Genomic DNA, 19,677 nt, shown 5'->3' on the forward strand with positions numbered 1-19,677 from the left:
TATCCTGGATGGCCGCCCGTCCACGGTCCCCTATGTTACGAGGCCTTCGTCTCGGCGAGTATTGAAGATAGATTAGAGGTGTTCAAACAAGTGTTATACAGAATAGTACGATCCAACTGCAGGTAAAAAAAAATTCAAGATGGCGAATTCAAAATCGCGGCCCGAAATAAAAGTTTATTTCCGCGATTTTGATTTTGAATTTGGAGTACTTACTCCAAACCGAAATCTGACATCCGATCGTGTATGGAGGTTCATAGTATGTATCTGCGAACAAAATTTGGATTCCGCGATTTTCCAAGATGACCGCCGTACAAGTGAATTTTCAGTTGTTTGACCAGCATTTTTTTTCCCAGAAGAAGAGCGGATGTATAAGAGTCACATATGCGAATAATAGTTGGGTAGATTTGGTGAGTATCAGAAAGTACCAAAGCCTCCGAAAAGTGCTCCGCATCGGATAGGACCCCAGCTACCCGGTCAAAGTATACGTCTTAACCCTAAGGTCTCCAAACAAATGTTACTCCACACCCTAGGCAGTGTTTACAGGCATTGAAAAATATTTTAAATTCGAAAAACAAAATATAAATAAAATTTTGGGGGACTATGTCTCCGAAACTATGAGATAGGTAAATTATGTTCAAACTAATGTCTGAGTGGGCGATGGGAGCCAATCGGCTGTCAATTTTTTTTAAATGTCCTTGAATGATTCAAGATGGCGGCCAGCCAAAAAACTCCGATCGTGCTGAAATTTGGCACTTGGCCTTGTATAGTACAGACCCACAATACGAAATTGTGTTTGTGATTTTATGATCACGCCATTTTGCAATATGGCCGCCGTACACTTTCCACCGTCCAACATCGTTGTTCTCCTAGAACGAATGAAGGTGTTTTAAATAAATGTACAAGGATTGTGTTAACTGCGAATTTTGAATACCAAAAACCCAAAACATTCAAGACGTGGTCTGCATCAGGTAGGACACCAGCTGCCCGGCCAAAGCTTCAGAGATGGGTGTATGGCTTTCGAGCAAAAACTGTCAAAGATCCTGATCAGGTTCTACCGGAACCAAAAATGTTCCAATGTGGCGAATCCAAGAAAGCCACCAAATAAAAATTGACTTTACTGAATCTTCGCAACTATTGATGATATACGAGTAGTTTCTTCTAAAGTATATAAGGATACTACTTGATGCGATTATACCTAGTACCTGGCTCCCTCCCACCCAAATAAACCTAACTAAAACAATCACCAATGAAACCAAAGTAATTACCAACCGACTGACGAAATCTTTTCTAAATTTAAAGTCACAAGCCTCACACATAGGCCTCGCGGGCCGCCTTAGCGGCCCAGCGCAATATGCAACATCCAAGTCTCCGTGATAAACGGCCCGGTCAAAGCATGAGAGATGGGTGGGTGGGGGACTTTCAAACAAAATTTGTCAATGACTCTGATCAGGTTCTACTGGGATTTGGAAAAATTTTCCAATGTGGCAAATTCAAGATGGCCGCCATAAACAATTGACTTTTCTAAATATTCGCAGATCCCTTCCACTCAAATTCAACCGAAAGGGATTCTTTACTGAAATATAAAGTTTAACTCCCAATTTGCCACAAGATATAAAGATAGGGCTATCTTGCGCCATCTAGTTATATATATATATATAAAGCTACAAGTTCTTACTCACTGATAGAAATAGAACGTATACTTCCCAATATGGTGGGGAAAAAAAACATTTATGCCGTTGTACGCGGATGGGCTCCAAAGCAAAGAATCAAATATGAGAGGACCTGAATATGGAAAATATGAAAAAGTGATCAACGGCCTGCAAAACCTTTATAGGTTTTGCACAAACATTGTGTCCATTATTATTAATGGACACAATATTTGTGCATTTTTATGAGGTACACCCTGGTCAATTTCCGCTGAAAGTACAAAATGTTCGAAATTCAAATAAATAAGATGGCCGCCATACAAATTTCAAAGCCTCCTATCACGGAAACTATTAGAGATAGGTAGGACGTGCTCGAAGAAATGTCATAGAGGGTAACACTGGTCAACTGCCTAGGTTAAAAAAATTCAACCTAAGGCCGAATAAAAACTTGCGTCGATCCGGCTAAAATTGGCACGGGGGTCTTTAGCAGTCCTTAATCATAATTTGGGGTCAAAAGTTTCTTTTCGCTATATTTTTATATGGCTGCCATATAAGTGTTTTTTTTTCTTTTAAATAGCTGCCGAAAAAAATTTGCTCTGATTCGGCTGAAAATTGGCACGTGAAGGCCTCTAGAAGTGCGGATAATAATTTGTACTCAAAATTTGTTTTTCGCCATTTTCAAATATGGCTGTCATAGAAGCGTTCGTTGGCGGCAGAAAAAAAATTGCATAAATCCCTTCGAAAATTAGCATATATATAGGGGTCTCTAGGAGTGCTTGACAATAATTTGTGATCAAAATTGGTTTTTCACCATTTTTGAACATGGCCGCCAAACAAGCGTTTATAAAAATTAGCTCTAATTCAACTGAAAATCGGTATGTGGGGGTCTCCATAGGTTTTTGATAATAATTTGCGGTCAAAATTTATTTCTCGCTTTTTTTCAATATGGCTGCCATACAAACTCTTTTAGCGGCAGATAAAAATTTGCTCTAATTCGATTGAAAATGGACACGTTGGAATCTCTATGAGTGTGTAATAATAATTAGCGGTTAAAATTTAGTTTTCACTATTGCTGCCATACAAACTTTTTTGGCAATAGACAAAAATTTCTTCTAATTCGACTGAAAATGGCATGGCTTCAATCATAATTTGGGGTAAAAATTTTGTTTCCGTCGTTTTTTATGTACAAATAGCCGTAATTTTTTATGTAAATGGCTGTTGAAAAAAGTTGCTTTGCTCGCACTGAATCTTGATACGAAAAGATTTCTAAGATTGTTTGATAATAATTAGCGGTCAAAATATATTTTTGCTATTTTTAAATATGGCCGCCATTAAAGAGCTATTAAATTTTTTTTTAAACAAAGTCATAAGTGCCGAGACAGTATGCCGAGGTCCGCGGAGGGCGAAGCCCGAGGCGTCCGCACGCCTTCGCATGGAGGTAATATACGGAGGTGTAATAGATTACGAGTACATCCATTTTCTTGAAAGCGATGCCAAATAGAAGTATTTTGGGGGAAAAAATGCCAAATTACTGCCGAATTTCCTGTACTATAAATATACTCAGACCAAAACCAACTTAGAAACCAACTTAGTTCGTTTCTTAAATTGGCCCAAATCGGGAATCGGCCTCCTCATCAAGAGCTCATAGTACTAACAGCTGTGCTACCGAAGAGCATGAGCACACCCCGCAAACTTAACACAACAAAGACCGAAATTTAACCATGAACTTTAACATTTAATCTGAAATTTGGTTTAAAATGAACCTGTAAAAGATTTAATACACAGGAACCGACATGAGAATGTGCAGGAGCTACAAACTGAACTTAGACGTATTATTTTAATATTCACCATGAAACATTGACTTACAATTATACGGACGTCGGGTCCGCGCTAAAAGTGTCCGAACTTATAGGGAGTTAAAACCGTATACAGAGCGTCATTCACGCTTTAGTCTTCGTTTGTTCGACTGACAGCGAAGCAAGCAAAATTAGACAGTACTACGATGACATTACAATTTAAATTCAACGTTTTAGCTTTTTCATATTCCTTTACATGTCACTACGTTTAAATAGGTTAACTTGGGACATTTTTTTCGTGGTGTTTGTATTAGACCTGTCGTCCATTTGTTTGTAAGTCAATGCCATGAAAAGATAAATAAGTCAACAGGAAGCGAAATTATGAAAAGAGTGAGAATTTGTATTCTACAGAATGGGACACATTTTGAGCATTTGATAAATTAAATTGATAGTAAGTTGCAGTTAAATGTTCCTATTTTTTTATTAAATGTAAAATATCAGGGTGTTCCTTTTATATAAGATGCTATATTATTTAGAAGATAACAATTCTTATGATAGAGGCTTTAGATCAGTATAGTAAAATTACAAGTATTTGTTTTTTCACATTTAGCGGGTTCGATTCTCGATTCAGACCGGCGATTTAAAAATCTTTGAATGCAGTTCGAATTGTTTTTAAAATGAAAACAAAGTTTTCTTTCACAAAAATTTTCTATCTATGGTATTTAAGGTACTTCCCCTCCGTGTGGCATAGCCACGACACGCCCCGTATATACATATATATATATATATGGACGCATTAAGTGTTTTTAAGTGGACTCGGGCTACATTATAATATCTTACATTTTACTAGATTCAACGCCAAAGTAGTTGAAGGTGCAGCACAGGCTGAAGTAGGTAAATACTTGCTGGAAAAGCAAGTCACAACGGTACAAGGTATTCTTCCACATGCATCTCTCCAGAAGATCATTGCAAGATGCCGCAGATGAAAGCTGCAAGTCGTGTAAAGCAAAGATGTAAAGATGTACGTCATAAGTTGAAAACATATCTTCTTAAAATGTTTTAATATAAACAGATGGGACGACCCCCTTGCACTCAATGACTTTACAAGAGTTTTCTCATGGAAATTAGCATACGCGATTTATACTTAGTCAATTTTATTCTTAGTTACGTCTAATTCTAAAACCATGGAATTACAATATACAAAGGATGAGGTACTTGAAAAGAAAGAAACTTACATTTCTAAAGAGCATTTCCACAGATAGGTTGTTCAGATCCAATACAGTTTGAAGACTGCGTAATTGCTGTAACTGCTGTGGGGATATCTTAGAGGTGAAATGCAGCATTGGCACCAGCCGCAGCACCGCAAACATGTTGTCTGCTGTCATGTTCGCTGGTAATGTACTGGGTTTAATAATGTCAATATTATTGAGTATTAAGTTTGAGAAATTTATTTTATTGAAATCTCAATGACATACCTAATACAGTCGAGTTATTCCGTTTCTATGTTCAAATTAAATTACATTATCCATGCCTGTTTTACAGATATAGTGTGAATACACTACATAGTCTCCATGTAATGTAAATCTGTATCTACATGTAAAACTGTGCCTTTAACTTAGAAACCCAAAGTTAAAACCAACTTGCTATTATATATCCGATAATCGGTCCCAACAATGAATGAGTTAAGTTCATACCTTCCAGAGATCGTCGCTAACTCTTTATCATGTTTGTCATCACAGGTTAAAGGCTATTCTTATGATAATACCCACTCTGCGCATGACGCCAATAGGGAGGCACTTCTTGGGTTTAATGAGAGAGGCTAAATCACTAAAATATTTGAAAAAGAGAAACGTGCACTAAAAGCACGTGTATTTACAAGAGATACAGATTCCTACAACTTTATAGGTGTATAAAAAACTAGCACATCTTACTAACACGTTGCTGATTAAAGCGCGGGCAGCCCTCTTCGAGATTATATTCAGATTGCACACAGTCACGGCGGGGAACGGAATATCCCAAATGGCACCTTGAGTGCTCTCTATCACCTATGAATAAAATATCAATGCTCATCAAACTACACAAAATAAAAAGCTCCTACTTTTTAATACATTTTAAAATTCGTGGCTTGTGTCCCCAAGGATATTCTTATTACAATACCTTTTAATGAAACTAATAGGTAGAGTAATCAGCCTAGAAGCATTCGCTCAAATAAACCATCGTGTTAGAAGGTTTTCCAAGTAGACATAGAAATGAGACTCCAGTGACTGTTATAAATTATATTAGAAGATCTTTCACTATAAATCCAAACAAAACAAAACATGTCTGTTCTAGTCAAAGATGCTTTTCGTAATGGCGGCCACCTGTTGGCGCTCCGTTGATATCGATGATGATGATATCGATTTATTTCTTATTTCGATGAAACTAATTCTTAATGACGCAAAGTAAGTTTTCTAACAGAATAAATTAAAATAATGTCACGATACGCTAACAATCGCGTAATAAAGATTGTCTGTCGTGTCTAGCTGTTCCCAATAGACCGTAACGACAATTTATCGGTTCACTGCAGCCGCCTTGTCGTTTGCACGACTGAATCGTTTGAAGCTACGATTATCTGTCGTCACATTTTTATTGTGACGTTTTATTCATCGTCAGACGACTGTCGTTCTAGCTCTTCTGTTACACTATCACGACATGATCACGACAGTCTGTCGTCATAACGTCAAAAAGTCGTGAACGACAGTCAAACGTGTTTTACTATATGTGAACAACTTCATTTAAATGTACAAACCACGGCACTTCAAACTGCTCGATATCTGTCGTTACGATCATGGGAACGCGTGTTATAAGGCCACATTATGCAGGAGAGAGGCTTAACAATTCTACGGACGAAGTTAGTCGATATTTTTTTAATTATTACATAGAAGACTTCAAATTTGACACACACACTAAATTTGTTTCATGAAGTTCGTATTATTTTTATGATTTTCATGTGATAAAATCACTTAAAATGTATGTGCACATGTAGCTTTATAATAGCAAAGGTGCGAGTTCTGCAATGGAAATTTAATGAGGGATGACAAAGTTTGATATATACTTACGGTAATAATAGGATTTCTTGCGTACCACTGATATGCTGTGAATACAAGGATACAAGCTATGATTGTACTCGTTAGCACCGCGATCGCCCAGCATGATCTGAAAAATATAATAAGCAGTTACGTGCATTACCTCCCACATGATTCCTAACGGGATCCTTGCACACTTTTTTTGGATTCTATAAATTATCTTTGTGTAATACCTATATTATACACAAATGTGTAGTGAATGAGGTTAAGTTTAATGTTTACATTAAACTTAATTTAATTTAACTTAATTGGTTTGCTTTAGCAAGTCCCACTTAACTTTAAATTCAATTATATGTTTAAAGGTTTGTAATGACTAAACTATGTTCCATATTACAGTTTATTTATTATACTTTATCTATTTATAAATTACGTATTTAATGTTCTAATAATTATTTGAAAGTTTAGTTTGGGCTTTGTTAAACATCGTATGTCAAGTAAGGCCATATACCTACCTAGTAACTCAATCATTTGTCACAAGTAGGTATACCTACAGCTCGTCAAAAATAAAAATGTAAGTTTAAAATACAAATCCATCAATCCTAGCAAAACAAGAAACGTATCAATGTTTAGAACAAAATTCTCGATCACTTAGCATAACAAAACTATCTCAAACTTTGTTACCATTAACCAAAATTAAAAATTTTTCGAACTAATAAATAAGTATGAGACTAAGGAACAATTCATAATTTTCGACAAAATTGTATCATTTGAAAAATAAAATTTAGTCCTTATTATAGAGGCACGTCAAATAAAAACATATGTTGTATTATAATTCTAATTCAAATGAAGACTATTGTACTATTCTTTGTCTAGGTTGGATATACGTGAACTTAATTTAAAAAAATACTCTGCTCAACAAGTCTATGGATCAAACGCATGTGAGAATTCAAAAGTAATTTATCCCTAGAAACATTTGATGTGTGTACCTATTCTTAACTTCAATTTTAACTTCGTGTAATGAAGCCCACAATGACTGATATATTCTCCTAAATATTCTCAAAATCAATTAAAAAAATGTTATGAATCAGTATTTCACAGGACTTAGGGATATCAGAATAAAGAAGGTACAATAAAATTAGGTTTTAAAAAAATATATATTTATACACGTGTCGATCCCAAACAGTAGTTGATTTTCTTATAATCTCACATTAATTACCTACCGAGACAGAAACAAATATATATAACGCAATAGTAAAGTACATGTGGATGTAGCAATACCCATAAATTTAAATTTATTCGGCACCGAATTGACATAACATCCTTTAACCAACAACGACTAAAGAACTTTTGAATGAAATAAAACATTATTTATCAAACACGTTTTGAAAAACATTTCTTCCACTTCACTAGCTCGGAAAGGCCTTCTTTCTCATTGGAAATCTTTCGATGAAAAAAAAACATATAATAACACATTCAAGTACGCGATTTGTAGTACATTATTTATGTGATATAAATCCGTTGGTATATTAATTGTAAGTCAATGGGTATATTTTATTCTTATTATTGTTGACATAAAATTGACAATGTTAACTATTTTGTTTATTAAAACCATTGATTTACAATTATATGGACGTCGGGTCCGCGCTAAAAAGTGTCCGAACTTATAGGGCATTAAAATCGTATACAGAGCGTCATTCACGCTTTAGTCTTCGTTTGTTCGACTGACAGCGAAGCAAGCAAAATTAAACAGTACTACGATGACATTACAATTTAAATTCCACGTTTTAGCTTTTTCATATTCCTTTACATGTCACTACGTTTAAATAGGTTGATTTGGGACATTTTTTTCGTGGTTTTTGTATTAGACCCGTCGTCCATTTATTTGTAAGTCAATGATTAAACTGATTTATTATAGTTCAACTGTTTCTTTCGTCTACCATTTCCTCGCTATAGTGAAGTGAAAAGTTGTGTGTTTCGCTCTTGAAACCGTTGCTACGCTCAAGATTCTATTTTTAGGGATTCTATATTTAGGACTTTAATCTTAGGTTCCTCCGCTTGTTCAGGTTTATAACAATACAAGCTCTCACATCAAACAACATAACTTGCATAACAAATAACTATTACTGTGTACTAATTAAGATTTTGAAAACTGTAAACCTAGTATTTGTATTCATATCGGTGTTAAGTATTTCGAGTTCATAATTTTTCACAATCTTTACACCTACATAGGAAATAAAACTATGTTTCGATACAAAATCGCGTATATTTGCCTTTTTCAAAGAACCAACCAACGTTTCGGACCCTTTATAAGTCCCATGATCATGGCTAATATACGCGACTTAGATTTGTAGTGACGACTAAGCATTTTCAGTGGTGTTTTTTGTGCAAGTAGAAAAAATATCGCATCGTTCAATAATTGATCGATACAAACCTTTCGAAAACATTAAGTTCTTCCATCACTATGTACTTATAACCGTGTAAATCAGTACGCCTACAAAACTCCACGAATTTCGATCTGAAATATCCGCATTTTCGCTTTGTTTCAAAGTATTCGGAATTTGTCTTCCCCCTGACGTCGTGTGATTTATCCACGAACTGTACCATTTTGTCGTTGGTGCGTAAATAAACGAGTCACGCGGACCTGGTGTTCCGACACGACTGAAAAAGAAGCGTGAATGTCATCATTCACAAAAGCAGCAATTAGCCGAGCTTAGATGTGAACACTGATACCACAGTCTAACACTGCGCTGATACGATCATGCATTGAACGTAGGCGACATAAAAAAATAACTAAGTTCAGTATTGATTTATCCTTCAACAAGGTCAAATACTGTCAGGTTAATTTTAATAAACAATTAGTATTGATTTCACCTTCGTTGTGTATTTACAGGCTAAATTTTAATATTTAAATACAACAGCGTAATAGAGGTATGTCACGAGTCCAGTACCAGGCACCAGTAGTTGAACCAGAGCTCCTGGTATCCTCTGAGATGGTTTGATGGTATAAGTCCAGCACAGTGAGCCTGTAAATGTTTGTTTTTAACAATAATTATTTATTTACTTCTACAGTTTTTATCAACATGCGTGCCTGCGTGCGTGCGTGCGTGTCTGCGTGCGTGCGTGCGTGTGTGCGTGCAGTATTATATGTACAACAAAATGAAGGTTATTGCGGTTTTGGGAAGCCTCATATTTTATCTTCTTTAGTCTACTTTTGAAATGCCTGATATAAAAGCTGTGCCGGGTTCGTATTTTTCCTAGTCCATATCGTACCTTGGGATATCAAAAGTTCATTTCAATATAATATTTGAATATTTGATCTCCTAATGTCCTACATCGTCGTCTTACTTTCTCAAACTCGTATCTTAAAACACAAAGTGACTGAAATGCAAAAAAAATCATTGCACATACAAATTTTGCAGGCTGATTTCACATCACATTTCCTTCATACTCACACACTGGCTTTTACCTATTCTTAGAGTAATGCATCCAAATTGACACGCTTGATAAGAAATTTTAAAAAATAGAAAGTTTTACCATCTCCTGAATAATCTCTCTTTATAAGATGCAAATTAGAGGAAGTAAGGCATCGATATGTCATATAATAGAAAAAAAAAATAGTTATGTGCATTATTGGAATCAGCGATTTTTTCCGATCTGTTGATCTATTATGTATCGCTAAATAAACCTGGCGCCCTGTCTTTGAAACCGACTGGCGTGTTCAGCGCGTGTGGTACATTCCGAGACTGTTATTTGCATTTTTCAAGCTCCTTATTTCAATGCCTACAAAATGGTTATTTTTAGTTTACAAATTTTTGAAACATTTTACTTTATAGTAGATTATATTTAGTGGTGCTAAGCGAGCGACTATTCTACTGGTGGTAGGCTTCGGCTTCTAGCTACCACCTTCCCAACGCAGTAGAGTCGCAAATCGCTTTGCAGGTATTTGTACCTCCAGACTGAGCATCCGCAGAAGCTAGAAAGTGAATAGTGAAAACCGAGTCACGGTGAACCGCTAGCCGACCTCAGGAAGTTGGATTCCCAAGATAGTGGGAAAACAACCCGTGAACGGATACCTCACAACCCAACGTCAAAGGCTCCTTCTTGCCGGTTGGTGACTGGAGGGGAGATCCAGGTGGCCTTTTCCGGGGAGTTCGGGAATCCCTGCGGTCACCAATCAGATTGCATCCACGTGTAATAGTGTGAGCTAGATCGCTGGTTGCGTGTCCTTCAGTTACCTACCCCAGCTATATTTACCTCGTGCCGGAGTCCACATATACGTTCGCAATGAATTAGATTGTATCCTCGTGTCGTAGTGTGAGATTGATAGTTGCGTGTCCTACAGTTACCCCGCCTATATTTACCTTGTGCCAGAGTCCACATATACGTTCGCGATGACACCCTGTGTCAAGCATCATAAAAATTTTTCAGTTTTATAGCTTCTGGTTGAACAGTCGTTATCCGAGAGCTTGACTGCACGACGTTGACAACGAGTTCACGTATTAACTGCTGGCAGTTAAAACCGTTTATACGTCCCACTGGTGAGCACGGATCTCCTTTCTCTCGGAGAAACACAGAGGTGCGCGTCCGGATTCGAACCCACGACCCTCTGCTTGAGAAGCAGTAGGTCTACTAAACTATTGTGCTACCACGGCTTCTTATAAATGGGTTGATGATGATGATGAGTTTAACCCGACTTCATGCAGCCCAGAGTGACTGCACGCAGTTAATGCGTGATGTCGTTAATCAACTTCATGCAATCGTGGTCTCGGCTGCATGAAGTTGATTTCGGCTGCATGAAGTTGATTTCGACTTCACGCATTAACTGTAACTTGCATTCAATCTGTTAGCAACCTAATAGTCCAGAATTTATTCCTTAAAACAAAGACGTAGTTTGAACTAGCGAAGAATAGATTGCACTAGCTCTAACATAACTTTGCGAATAAGAAGTTGCGCAGGGCTAATCTTTTTCATTAAGGATATTATTGGGTTCTTCTGAACGTTGATAGAACTAAACGTCGCCCGTTGAGCTTCAGCTTTTGATGAATAATTAATTCCAATATGGCTTAAGAGGTAAAAAAATTCTGCTGCGATGATCACATATCTACCTTTAGACTCCATCATTGGCGTAAAGGTCAAAATGTCAAGTTTCGTTTCGTTTTTTGAGCTCTATCGAACTGTATAATTACCTACTTATAATTTTCGTATCTCTAAAAATGCAGTTTACACCTCAATATTTTTTTTTTATCTAATACCAAGATTTCAAAAGACATAAGAATAGGAAGGAAGAAGGTAATAAGTCTCGAGGACGTAAACAACTAAATTTAAAATCAACAAGTTAGAGGCGTATAAGAAGAAGTCTTAAATAAGCACAGGCGTAAAAGAAATCTTTTTTTGTACGCTCCTTACAATCCTTCTAGAAATATATATTTTGTAAGTTTTTAATTATAATCATGTTGATCTACTAGCACATGGGACGTTTCAACTTGTTTCAGGGTGACGAGCACAGTGGCAGTGCCCCTCAGATCTTTGCTATATAAACTTTTGAGTGGCAGAGCACATCTTATGAACAGGCGTGTCTCTTAAACAGATGTACGAATTGTTCGTACCGTCAGTTGAGTGTGTTAAAAGCCGTAAGTTCTAACAAAGTAACCTTTTCCATGCCTATTCCTGTTTATCCACTCACGATGCGTAACTATAATTCAGTACCATGACGTAAAGAACAATATGCAAATTTACTGAAGAAGCAAAAAACATTTTCTTTCTCAGAAAAACCGTCATGAGTTCTGTGTTTCTTGACCTATAAGTTTTTGAAAAAATGTAACAATTCTTCATTCAATAAAGTTGGTACAGATATGAACGCCGATAATAGACCAACCGGCGACGGCGCGCCGAAGAAAACGTGTCGGCGGCGGCGGCGTTTCGGTGGCGCGAGCACGATCCTAAAACGAATTTGCATAACGATGTTTGTTTTTATAAAAACCGTTATAAAAACACTTTTTCAAAGGATAAAATAAAATAACGTATTTTCTATAGTAATCAAATTTTTATCAGTTCGATCAGGCGCTCCGATCGTACGCACGCGCACGCTTCCGCATTGTGTATGCATAGTGAAAATGGCGACGTCAGAAATGGACAAATTAATTTTTTAAACAAAACATCCTTAAATATAAAGTCACCAATTTTTGTCGCCCATATATGCCACCTCTGCTGAGACTAGACGGCACGCTGGCAGAAGACGAGGCAAATCTTTTTGCCCCACTCTTTGCATTTCTAAAGCCTTTGATAGGGTCTGGCACGCAAGACTTTTAAGTAAGCTTCCCTCTTATGGGTTGTCCTCTGACCTTTGCAATTTGATCTCGGATTTCTTGAGCGAACGTTCGATTCGAGTGGTCTTAGAAGACTACTCTTCCGAACATATGGCAATAGATCTGCAACTTTCTTTCTGCTGTTTTTCAATGATATGTTAATTCCAGGTATCTTTGCGTATGTTGATGACAACACAGTTGTAGATAGGTACTTGATCAATGGAAGGGTCAGTGGAGAGGAAATCCAGTCTTGTCGAGAGTCCATGGTCAGCCGTTTGGATTGTGATACACAAGGCAGTCTCCGATTGGGGTGATGCCAATCTTGTCAAATCTAACGCTATCAAAACGCAGGCGTGTGTATTCTCCATAAAACGGAGTCCCTTTGAACTGACTCCGACTTTTCGTGATATATTCATACCGATAGCCCACTGTCTACAGCTACTTGGAATGAACCTGTCGTCCAATTTTTACTTCGGCAGATACATAGAATCCATGGCCAAATATGCAGCAAGGAAGCTTGGGATCCTTTCCAGGATGAGGCGTTACTTCACACCGAGACAGTTGCTTCAGCTGTACCAAGCACAAGTCCGGTCGTACATGGAGTACTGCTGCCATCATTAGAATGTAGCAGAGCGTGTAATTCCATCGCACACTTTCCGATATATCACGGAGAGTGTGCGATGGAATTACACCATTTAATTCCGCTTTCCCCTTTCCATCACCGGGGGACTAGGCTTAGGGTTGGGTTCCACCTCTACGTTGTGGATATTCCAAAGATTCGCACGAAGCGTTACGATTCCATATTTTTATGGCGAATAGGTATGGAGTAGAATTCCCTGCCTGCAGACTTGATCCCTCAACGTTATAACTCGGGTCTTTTCAAAGCGAAAGTAAATAGGCATTATTTAGGTGTGCATGCTCCATCGTCGACCTCATCGTCACTTTCCATCAGGTGAGATGCAGGTCAAATGCGAACATGCATTTTATAAAAAAAAGTTTTATTTTAGAAAAGTCATTTTCTGGCGTCGCCACTTTCACATAACACAATACGGAAGCGTGCGTGCGTACGATCAGAGTGCCTGATCGAACTGAAGAACGCGCCGATTGCATTTGCCGGCGACGGCGGCGCGAAGAAAAAGGCGACGGCGGCGCGAGGAAAAACGCGGCGGCGGCGGCGGCGGCGCGCGGCGCGCGGCGCGACACTCATATCTCAGTTGGTAGTAGTTACAATTACGACCAAACCTGTAATTTAGAAGTTAACTTGACACTGCTGCAAAAGTAACATTATGTCCTTTAGACAACACATCTGTAAAAAATAATATAACAGTATACGGTGTAAGTACAAACTAATAAGAGATACTACTTATTGTGTAAGTAACAACCTGTCATACAATTATTGCGATTTTAGAGAGTAAAGATAGCAAATTTAATTATTTTTTCTATTCAAAATTTAATGTGTTATCTGAGGTTGAAGTTACCGTAAATAGGAGGGCCTTACTATGAACTCTTATTGTAATGATCATCCTATACTGAACTGTAGTTCAATATAGGTGTAGCGGACTGTATCAATGGGTGAAAGGATGGGTGATAACAACGAGTGAGCAAGGTCAAGAGAATGTACTTACAGTTTATTAATATTTTTGGAAAACACGTTGTCGCTATCAAAGCAAAACAGAAAACACTAACACAACAAAATAAACATTTAAATTTACAATTTAAATATAAAACGAAAACTTAGAGATTATAAAATATATACCAAAGAGATTTGTAGCGACTGCTGCGATTCGCTACATCGTCCGGGCGGAGAAAAGGATACCACCTATATGTGGTGAGAGGGACATCCTGATTAATTTCTTAAGAGGACGACGTAGCGTGCCGCCGCGAGTCGCTACGTCTGCGACCCTGACCTCACTGTCTACCAGGGTAGAGTTGGGCGATAATTCCCAACTCCTACATTCAGACGTGTTTCATTCAGCTTTGAAAAGTGGTTACCCCGACAGATGGGTTTCTTCCACTCTACCCTGCGTAGGTCAAGGTCACGGTCTTTTAATCCTAAAATGATTTAGTTGGATGAAGCGCCTAACAAAAAATGAAAAGGAGTGAGTGGTCGACGTCGGTGTTGGCACCCATTCGGAACAAGTGTTAGGAGACGGCTGTTCACGATCGCTTTGGCTTGGAAGCCGAAGAGAGCAAGAGTCTCTAAAATTTCTGATTTAGGTGCTTGTCCGACTAAAGTAAGCCTTAATACCGTCTTCACACTTCTTACAAAGCGTTCCGAGTATCCTCCGAAAGATGGCGGAATAGGAGGAATAAAACGCCACGTCGAGCGATGCAGCGCTTCACGACCCATAATCGCGGAGTCGGCTGACAAGCTGTGAGCAATTTTCAGGTGTACGGCGCGGGTGCACGTGTAAAGAGCGACATCACGTTTCTCCTTGCGTCTCCCCAAATCCAAAATAATATAAAGTGGGTCCAAAATAGCCTAAGCCAGTACATGAGAAAAGACGTCGATGATGCGTTACTACCTACTACCTACCCTACTATAAGCCCGCAGTGCGGGAGTCAGAGATTGGGCCTTACGGAGCCTGCGAACAAGCATTTCTTGGCGATTGTTCTTAAACGTAGAATTCAAAACATTGACGAAATTCGTTTATCACAGTTCCGTTGTAGGCGTGTGCACTCTTGTGATGAAAATTAAATATTAGGAGTTTTACTGCTGTAAGGGATGTGAAGACAGGATTTGTTGCCATTCTTCTTTAAAGACATCCAGTGAGACCTCCGTACAATATCCTCTTCTGCAGTGGTTAAGTCTTCCGCCGTTAACGTTTGGATGCCAGCACGAGAACTATGAAAAGATGGGGATGGATTATAAACACGTGAACGAATTATGGGAGTAAACTTGCTTACAACTAAATGAGTACGCGTCGTAGCGCGGACTAGCCTCAACCAACTGTTGAGCGAGTCGCGTCTGCAGTTACCGGGGTAGGTATCGGCAGGCGAGGAGAGGGTTGTATGAGGCCCTCGACTAGTTCGTCGGTAACGGGAGTTAATTTCATGCTTCCGTCCACTGTCTAGTATACTACGCAAGCGTAGACGGCTTCGCTTGCGTCCGTAAAGACATGAAGTACTATATATTCGCTTTTAAATTCACGCATAACCGAGTTTAGGCTTACGCCATATGTCTGAGGTGCCGCATCATGCACTTCTCTGAGTTTCTTCTTTCGTGGATGGTATACACCAAAATGGGATAAATACCAGAAGAAGCGTTGAGAGGCGCGCGGCTGGGTACCCTTTGTATAATGGTAACTTTGCGAGAGACGTTTCTCCGCGTAACAGTCTTGTAACATATCGGTTATAAATTTCCGGTACGCATTAGCAAACGTTACATCTTTGTTTATAATTTTTTACTAGCTCTTAAAACGACGCAACGGTTGGTAACAACTATACAGGAAATTTTGTACGTTTTCCCGCCAAGGTAAGCCTACTATGAAGCGGCTTATAAGTAAACATGTGGCAGAGGTTTCTACAATTTCTTTAGCGCTAATAAGTTCACGACTACGTGAACTTATACCTCAACTAATATAACCAATTTAATAACTATATTAAATTGGTTATATTAGTTGAGACGGGTACTACTTTGCCATTATTACCTTACGGTAGGTAGTCCTTTAATTTTTTTAATACATTATTAAATCAATTTATTGGAGCCATTTCATAAAAACCTAAATCCTTACTTTTACATTAATTATTTATTTGTAACAGCGGACCGAACCCAAATATCTTTATAACAATTAATAATAAACAAAATCTCAATATAGCACTCCTACTGTAATATTATAGGCTTAATTTACATTGCGGCGGAACGGAATTGAACGGAAGAGTCAATTTCGCCTCGCTGCGCGTGAAGGCGCGCGGCTATAGTATTTCGTCGACGTTTGACGTCACACTGCGCCTGCCTTCGCGCCAGTTTCCGCGGAATCACCGGGCGTAGCCGACTGACGGCATTTTCGGAAATCTCGCGAAGGCGCGAGAAATCCGCGGAAGACGCGTGACGTAATTCTTAGCTCGTATCTAGTTTGTACATTACACAAGTAACCATAAAGTTCATTACGCTATGTACAATATCGTTACAAAAATTCGCTTCCATTCTGTTCCGCCGCAATATAAATTGAAACAGGGTTTCTACTGGAAACAACACTTTAATCTACAATCATCAAACGCATTATACGATGTATACAGCACGATTTAATGAGAGTTGGAATAGCGGGTGTATCTTAACGAATCTAGACAAATTTTGTACCAAAAAATTCAATGTTTCCCGTTGGCCAGATTGATGGTCAGAGTGGTCTGGCCAAATTACCTAAATTGTACCGTTTAGTGCCTGTGCTCAATAAAAATGTACGTAAAAGATATATAAAACAACGATTTTTCAATAAATACATACTTGGCAACTCATTTCAGACTTGACTATATACAACACCCCGAATAAAGGCGTTATGAGCAAAAGGAGTAAGAAGGTAGAAAACGAGAATCATTTTTAATTTCCCTAGAAATCATGGTTTTCACATTGCATGCACATAATCAGCACCAGCTGCATACGACGTTGTTAATTTTGTTATGTTGGGAAAATAATACAAATTTTATATTCTCTTTTCTTTATGACTGCCTTCGTCAGGTTATGACTACAATGGTAATTTAAATATTAAACTTATATTAGTCGTAAATAGCACCACCGTTGTTTAAATCCATGAAGGAATACTTAAACACATTGACCCCCTTTTTGGGTCCATTTCCTGTCTAGCTTTTCGCATCTACAAGTGAAACTATAAAGTATATTGTTGTTTCGCACTTCTGAACGCCACGAGAAACAATCATTGCAAATGAAATTTCTTTACTCAATAATAATAAAGATAAAATGACCTACGAAAACTTTATAACCGCTAGATGCAAGAAGGCAAACTCGCTAAGCTTCGGAAATTGTCATACCGTTTGACGCAAGTATATACGCTTTAGCCTATACAAATAATTAAAGACAATTTTTTTGCTGAATTGTATGACTATCATTAGTTTTCGTCTTAAAAACTGTTTACTTATGATAGGTGCAAACTAACCACTTTTCCTGTGGCAATCATGGCATTTAAAAAAATATTGAGCAGCTTAATTCCTCTCAAAGCAACAACAGACTGTCTCTGAGGGTATACGAAGACCACTTGCACAAGATTTATAGTGTCGTATTTCTGTGGTACTTGTACTGTAGCCTACTTGACAAAACTATTATTGTGACCAAGCACCACCCACTCGTGCTAAAATGGTATTAAAAATCTTTAATGCTAGCCAACATAGCATGACAAGAAAAATGCCCTAAAAAGTGACAATAATTAAAATATATCGGCAGTTGATAGGTAAGGGGCTGAACGACGCTAAGATCATAAAGGCCATCATAAGGAAATGCAGTTAAACTTTTTTCACAAAATTAAGTTATGGTGGATCTACATTAGTAACTCTAGACACTATTATGTTATTCACAAAATTTACTACCTAGGTAAAAATTACTACCATTTTTAACACAAATGTCGCTTAGCCCTTTTTACGATTCAAACGTCGATGGAATATTCGAGTTTTTGTTTCATACATGGCACAATGTGTGATTTCAGTATAAAAAGCGATTGCATTTAGTATAAATAGTATAAAGATTAACCTATAAAGATTTTAATTCGCTGATTGTTTCACATAATTCTAAAATAAATATATACCTTATATATGAATGGCTGTCATGTGCCTGTCATTCTCGGTGTTGTCTACCTAATTTCTGTGGCATTTATTATTATTTAAATATGTTATCATGAATTATTAAAATAACATTTCATGACTCTATACTCAAATATTAAATAATATTTCACGATATCGACTCATCCGTAGAACAAAGATCTATATGCAAGATTGCTTGTTCTCAGGACGTAATACATTTCGTTCGTTCTTCTTCTCTTGTTCGATTTTATATTTCCGAAACGAAATAAGAATATATGCATTCTCAAAACGCCTTTACATAAGCCTTAATTTGAATAACGAAATTATTATCATAACGTACTTATTCTATTTTCGCTATATAATCACATCAGGCTCTGTTCTTCGGATGAGTCGATATACTCGAATACTGAAATTGGAAATTAAGCGATGAACACTACCCCGAGGACGACAGTCTTCATTTTATTTTATAAGGTAACCTGTAGGGCTAGCGACAGGGCGCGACTTCCAGAGCGAATACAGCGCGGGATTTCTTCACTCTTCATTTACATTGCTCTCGTGCAAGTTGCACCCTGTCGTGCTAGCCCTACTGGGCGATGAAAAGGTGACTCGAGTGTCCTTCAATCACCCATAACACAAAACTTAAACACTTATTAATTATTGTTGCTTACATTAGTAACGATCATATATAATAACCCACCCATTTACAAGTCCTACTGCTGGGTACGGATCTCCTCTCGGGCAAGGGTTTAAGCCATGGTCCGTGACCCAGGCCCAGTGTGGACTTGGGGCTTCAAAGGTTTCCGAGGGTTGTGTACTCCCTTTGACATGCAGGTTTCATTACTGTTTAGCTTCATGGTAAAGCTCATGGTAAATTTCAAATTAAATTTCGCACATGAATTCCGAGAAACTTAGAGGTGCGAGACCGGATTCGAACCCGCGACCCTCTGCTTGAGAGGCAGGTCGGACCATTAGGCTACCACGGCTTTTTAACGATCATATTCGAATACACCCTTGACAATATATTTGAAATTGTAATATTATGAAATTGATAAAATTAAATAAATGATTCTATTCTATTCACCCAAGTGACAACAACTTATTATAGTTATTTGAAACT

General features: G+C 37.9%; 1 protein-coding gene across 1 annotated transcript in view; it reads right to left on the bottom strand.

Moving 5' to 3' along the window:
* The window catches only part of LOC113240485 (sodium channel protein Nach-like), a 41,919-nt gene extending 29,144 nt beyond the window's left edge, over positions 1–12,775 (bottom strand). Inside the window, exons 1-7 of the mRNA XM_026477813.1 lie at positions 12,684–12,775; positions 12,383–12,446; positions 10,586–10,668; positions 6,541–6,637; positions 5,378–5,487; positions 4,678–4,843; positions 4,283–4,431 (exon numbers count right to left, since the gene is read on the bottom strand). Of these exons, the coding sequence (XP_026333598.1) occupies positions 4,283–4,431; positions 4,678–4,843; positions 5,378–5,487; positions 6,541–6,637; positions 10,586–10,668; positions 12,383–12,446; positions 12,684–12,775 (761 nt within the window). The remainder of the gene's footprint in view (positions 1–4,282; positions 4,432–4,677; positions 4,844–5,377; positions 5,488–6,540; positions 6,638–10,585; positions 10,669–12,382; positions 12,447–12,683) is intronic.
* Positions 12,776–19,677: the final 6,902 nt, after the last annotated feature.

The sequence above is a fragment of the Hyposmocoma kahamanoa genome, unplaced genomic scaffold (assembly GCF_003589595.1).
Source record: "Hyposmocoma kahamanoa isolate Upper Pololo Valley unplaced genomic scaffold, ASM358959v1 100021, whole genome shotgun sequence".
NCBI classification, from domain to species: Eukaryota; Metazoa; Arthropoda; class Insecta; order Lepidoptera; family Cosmopterigidae; genus Hyposmocoma; species Hyposmocoma kahamanoa.